This window comes from Aedes albopictus, chromosome 3, assembly GCF_035046485.1.
Source record: "Aedes albopictus strain Foshan chromosome 3, AalbF5, whole genome shotgun sequence".
NCBI lineage: Eukaryota > Metazoa > Arthropoda > Insecta > Diptera > Culicidae > Aedes > Aedes albopictus.
This window is the reverse complement of record NC_085138.1, coordinates 143,551,155-143,557,154: the sequence shown is the minus strand read 5'-3', so window position 1 is coordinate 143,557,154 and position 6,000 is coordinate 143,551,155. Positions and strand designations below refer to the sequence as shown.

Below are 6,000 nucleotides of genomic sequence, written 5' to 3'. Positions count from 1 at the left end.
ATTCAAGAGCGTTCCACAAGGATGTTGTAACTTTTATTTGGAGCTAAGCGAGCCCAAACCGGTTGACCTCACCATGACAATGAGAAAGCGGACACCCTGGCTAAGGTATGCGCTGAAGGTGGCTCGATGCTATTTTGGATTTCGATTTATGTTTGTTCGTAGAATTAGATTATGAAATAATCTGGATACTATTAAGGATTCCAATTAAAAGCCTAGCATACTTATCGGATAGAAACTCTAGAAAATGTAATCAGATTAGACATTTTATTTTATTTTGTTATTAATGTTAAAAATTAAATACATATGAAGATTTACTGAAAAAAAATATGCCTTTTAAAATTATTATCGGTTATTGTTCGGTTCGGTTATAATTCGAAATGTTTCTCGGAGCCGTACATGGTTGATTGTTTATGTATTGAGGATAACAAAAATGAAATTCATGATTTTTATTTTAATTTTTACATTCTTTTTCGCTTTTACTTAGCATATAGAAGTCATTTTTGAAGACTGATACTTTCTATATACTAATATTTAATGATTCACCTCATTCTCAAATGACATGCTATAACTTGAAATTTCAAGGTGTTTTTTTTTCACGATCAGCGTGCCTGTCTGGGGCAAATTGACCCCAACATCTTACTAGGGTTAACCCTAGAAGGATGTTGGGGTCAATATTGTCGTATCTTCATTCGCGGGACTGCACTGTTTCCGTATATTTCCGATATACTGTAAACCTTACTGAACGAACAATTGTATAACAGTCTCCGGTACCGACGATCGAATAAAGCAATGTATGATCAGTTTTAGTTCATCAGAGCTCCAGCATAGACGTGCCTTCATCAATCCTTAAACATATCACTTAGTGATCTAACTAATCCATACGTTGTGTCGAGGAAGGCACAAGAAAGGAATTGATAAGTCTAGGTCCCTGGACTCAAAATATATGACCCAGACAGGCTCGCTGAACGTGTCGCAAATGTTCAACATCTTAGGAGAGTTAAGATTAGTTGTTTATAAATCAAATCTAATTCTATTCCATCTTGAGAGAAACTGATTTTTTGAACAATTTCAAATTTGAAAACTACGGTAATTGAGATTCACCAAAAAAAAAACTTTAATCATTTCACTATTCACATTACAACGGTGATCATTGAACGGCGTTCTCGGCGCTTCAACAAGTACAGACGTACGAATACAAGTGCGAAAAGCACAGCCATCACCAAACCGGCAACAACACTAGCCGCATTGTAGAATCCTTCGTAATAGTAGCGATAGACCCAGTTCAGCATATAAAACGCTCGGTAAAGCCCCAGCGGTACCAGATAACCAACAGTGTAGTTGTCTACGTAATCGATCTTGCACAGCAAATCCAACTGCGGAATAATTGCAACCGCTTCCAGAAAAATCGAAAAAGTCCACAGGATTTCCATCGGGAAACAGGCGCTGGACTGGTACGTTGCCAGCACGATACACGGTACCACCAGGAATTCATTGTACATGGTGTCATTTTCGCGATCGTATGTTTTCTTATACGGCCCGTAGATCATGTAGACAGTCAGCAATGTTAGCAGTACGTATGCAATTTTCATCGTGGTGATATAGTAATAGCAACAACTAAATGACGTATGCGGGTCGAACACATCCAAATACCGCATCATAAACACGATTGCGTGGAGGATTTGGGTTTTTCCAGAAATGTTTGCGCATGATTTTGTGCGAAGAAGCTTTACCATGAGCAGAATTATTGCGAATAAGTGGAGGAAATCTCCCAAATCCCTAAATATGTTGAAAGACATCTAGAATAAGGGGAATATTAGCAAATTAAAATATGAAACTTAATGAAAGAGAATACCTTTGAATTGGCTGGCACAGTACAGTGTGATCTGTCCAGAGCTGGAATGAACACTGCAGCCAAAGTGATGGCAATCCAAGGGTAATAAATAGTGACTCACTCCGACTGTGAGATTTGTTTAGCTCTTTACTCTTCGCTCTCCGCATATATGGGATGTTATCATGAAGCTGAAATGAAAATTCCCATTTATCTTAACCGCGGGTAAAACATTTACATTCTACGGGATGATTTCATATAAAATTTCAATTCTAGATGATAAACTTACACTTTGAACATGTAATTAACAAAGCCACGAGTGCTCTTTGAATAAGTCAAACTACGTTTGGAAGAAAATGGGGACTCAAACCAAAAATGATTCATTGGATCTATACGGTTATCGTAAGACCCAGGATAGTGTAAGTCTATGCATCGCTGGTTTGGTGGCCTAAGACAAAACAATATGCAACACAAAGAAGACTCGAAAAGTTACAACGTTTGGCTTGTATGTCTATAACAGGAGCAATGCATAGTACACCGTCAAAGGCCTTAGATGCCGCTCTTTATAAACTTCCACTGCATCAATATGTGCAAATGGAAGCTGAAAAGATTGCCCTAAGGCTAAGAAGAAGTACTATAGTATTGGAAGGTAATCTTGTCGGGCATCTCAGTATACTGAAAGATTTTCTCGTTAATCAATTAGTAGTAATGAACGAAGACTGGATGGATAAGAAACTGAACTTTGATATACCATACACAGTGGTCAACACTGATCGTCAAGTATGGGAATCGGGGGGACCAAATATCTTACCAGGATCGGTTATTTTCTACACAGATGGCTCAAAAATAAATCATGGCACTGGAGCTGGAAATACCGGGCCAGGGCTGAATATTTCAATATCAATGGGAAAATGGACAACCGTTTTTCTTGCAGAAATATATGCAATTCTGGAGTGTGTATCTGTATGGCTTAAGAGGAAGTACAGGCATACACGGATTTGCATATTTTCAAATACTCGGGCGGCTTTGAATGCACTAAAATCTTTCACATGTCAATCTAAACTGCTGTGGGAATGCATTGAACTACTGAAACAGTTGGCCGCTAAAAACCAGGTTGATCTGTACTGGGTGCCAGGCCACTGTGGAATAGAAGATAATGAAATAGCCGATACACTTGCCAGAGAAGGCTCTGAAGTACAATTCATAGAGCCAGAACCATTCTGTGGTGTAACGAAATGTGAAATACAAATGGAAGTAAAGCGATGGGAGGATCAAATGATACAATCAAACTGGATTGCTACGAAGTCATCAAGACAATCCAAACTGTTCATAACTCCGAATGATAAAACTGCAGAAAAACTATTAAACCTAAATAAAAAATCTCTAAGCATACCTGTTGGGCTTCTCACGGGGCACTGCCCGACACGATATCGTTTGAAAAATATTAACCGATGTCAAACTGATGTCTGTCGATTCTGTAACTATGCAATTGGGTTTTTAAATTTAGAAAAAAATATTGATTTTTTGATTTTATACGAAAGATTGATTGATTTGTCTTTATTAGAGAGACTTTCAGTCGTTAGCTGCATACGAAAGAGCACCTTTTTCTGAGCAACTATGATTTTTTTCAGATTTTTAGAACTTTGTTTTGATACCTAAAATCAATTACAAAGATATTTTTTGAAATCACCTTTTGACAGCTGGGTAACTGTTTGAAGCTCCGCCCAGTACAAAAAGCGACGAGGGGTGATACGACAAATCACTCCCATACAAACTTCAAACTGATTTTTAAATAGATTCCCGAGCACCAAAATTCATGAAAATTTGAATTACGTCTCAGTTTGCCATGCAGATTCAGAATATGGTATTATCTCAACACCGCTAAAGAAGCCAATTGAGACCTCTCACCATCTGTTATGTGACTGTCCAACACTATTTGTGCGTAGAAGACAATATTTCACCAAGGGTGTCCTAAATCCTTCTGAAATTTGGTTGAAAAATCCCAATTTGATGGTTGATTTTATTCTAAGAAGCATCCCAGATTGGGATACATACTTCACATATTCAGCAAACGACGTCAACCCTCAATGGTGACTCGTCGTCTCTAACAAATGCGAAACTAAACAGGGGTATACCACAATAGTTCAAAGTAATAGTCGCAGTGGTTCAAATCCCAAACAAAAAAAAATCCGGTAATTTGAATCTCGCCGGGAACTGCGACAAGGTGACGGACTCTCATGCCTACTCTTCTACATCGCTCTAGAAGCATTGGTGTAGCTAGACGGGATTACTCTTGAATTTAGAAAAAATCTGAAAACCACTTTCTTAATGACAAACACAGATCTATAATAGACATTTATTTGGCACTAGCTGTCCCGGCAAACATCGTACTACCTGTATACTGTATTCATGTATCCATAGAGACGTCCCCCGCAAATTCATGTGTATGGGAGCCCCCATTTCCAGAGATGGGAGGGGTCTCACACCGAGCGAGCTAAGAACCTTCCCCGGCCCCAAAAGTAACCACATAGGTACCAAATGTTATGCCGATCGGTTCAGTAGTTTCCGAATTCATAAGGGTCAGACAGACAGACAAATATTCATTTTTCAATATGAGTTGTATTTGCGCGTCTACCAAACAATGCACAAATTCAAATGGACATTAAAATAGTTATATGTAATATCTTTAAAAGTTCTCATGAAACTCAAGCTGAGATTCAGGCGTTATCCTAGTTTCAACGTTACACCAAAGAGAAAAAAAGACAAGGGCGAAGCCAGCTTTTTGAAAAAGATCCACTTATGGGTAGTACGGAGATCGCAAGAAATGTCTTGGCCTATCTCAATGCGTGGAAAATTCAGGCAAGGAATCGCTCAAGAAATAAGAAAGCGTCGCTTTATTCCTAATCCTAGTACGGAGCTGAAACGAAACGTCAATTCAAATGGGGCTTGCTGTGTTAAATTTCTTGACCATTCCTATCAAATAATGCACTGAACGAAAATTACTTGAGCGATTCCGTTTGAAGTGCATACCTAGCAATTAATTCTGACACTTCAAAATTTCACCAAATTTTCAGGTTTTGCTTCTTGCTTATTAGCAATCTTCAGTTGTATTATTTTGAGTATATTTATGCCGGAATTTCCCTAAAGGCAGTTTTATATACTTCCATACTGTATATACTCATCTCAGAACATAATCTTATAGAAATGTCAACTGACGTATCACAGGATATATTCCTGAAAGTATCGCAGAACGAATTTATGAAGAAACTACTTTGCGGGAGCTGCAGGGGGCATTCTTGAAAGAATTCATGGATAGGCTCCAGAATAAATCTTTGAATGAACTCCATTTCTCGGAGATAATTGTGAAAGAATTCCTGGATGACTTCTTAGAAAATTTCCTGGGCTCCAGTATCCCTCTATAATTATCGTAAAGAATTTCAATACAAATCGCTGGAGGAATTCCTCTAGTATTTAAAAAAAATGCTGGTGGAATACCTTCAAGTTATTAAAAAAATCTTCAGGTAATCCTGGAAAAATTCTTAGGTGAATCCTTGGAAAAGATGATGGACGGATATCTGAAATTTCTGACCGAACAACTGAATAAACTTTTGAAAAGATCTCGAGAGGAATTTCTGAAAAAATCACTACAGGAATTCCTGTAGTAATATCTGAAAAAACTTCAGAAGCAATCCCTGAAGGAATTCCTGGAGAGTTCTTGGAGAAATTCCCGGGGTAATTGGTGGAGGAACTTCTGGGCATATTTTTTAGGGAATTCATGCAGAAATTCCTGGAGTAATTTCAGAAAGCATACCTGGAGGAATCGCTAAAGGAATTCTTGGAGGAATCCCGTGAGGAATTTCTGAAGGTATAAGTGGAGGATTTCCTGAAGGTATCCTTGGAGAAATTCCTGGAGCAATTCCTAGATAAATTCCTTGGTGAATTCCTGGTGGAATCTCTGGAATAATTCTGGGATGAACCACTGGTAGGAATCCCGAAGCAATCCCTTAATGAATTCCTAGAAAAATCTCTGAAGGAATTCCTAGAAGAATCCGTGGAGGAATTACTGCAGGAACACCTGAAGGAAGCCCTGGAGGAATCTCTGGATGAATTCCAGGAGAAATTCCTGGAGTACTCCCTGGATGAATTCCTGGAGCATACCCTAGAAGAAATCC

General features: G+C 38.4%; 1 protein-coding gene across 1 annotated transcript; it reads right to left on the bottom strand.

Moving 5' to 3' along the window:
• Window positions 1–247: 247 nt before the first annotated feature.
• On the bottom strand, window positions 248–2,006 carry LOC109416295 (ER lumen protein-retaining receptor 1-like). Its single transcript, XM_062860684.1, has 2 exons — window positions 1,853–2,006; window positions 248–1,796 (listed from the first exon to the last, which is right to left on the bottom strand). The coding sequence occupies exon 2, from the start codon at window positions 1,794–1,796 to the stop codon at window positions 1,131–1,133; it is 666 nt and encodes a 221-aa protein (XP_062716668.1). The 5' UTR covers window positions 1,853–2,006; the 3' UTR covers window positions 248–1,130.
• Window positions 2,007–6,000: the final 3,994 nt, after the last annotated feature.

Excerpts from the sequence above, each read along its gene's own strand:
- LOC109416295 (XM_062860684.1), bottom strand. The coding sequence starts at position 1,796 with ATGTCTTTCAACATATTTAGGGATTTGGGAGATTTCCTCCACTTATTC.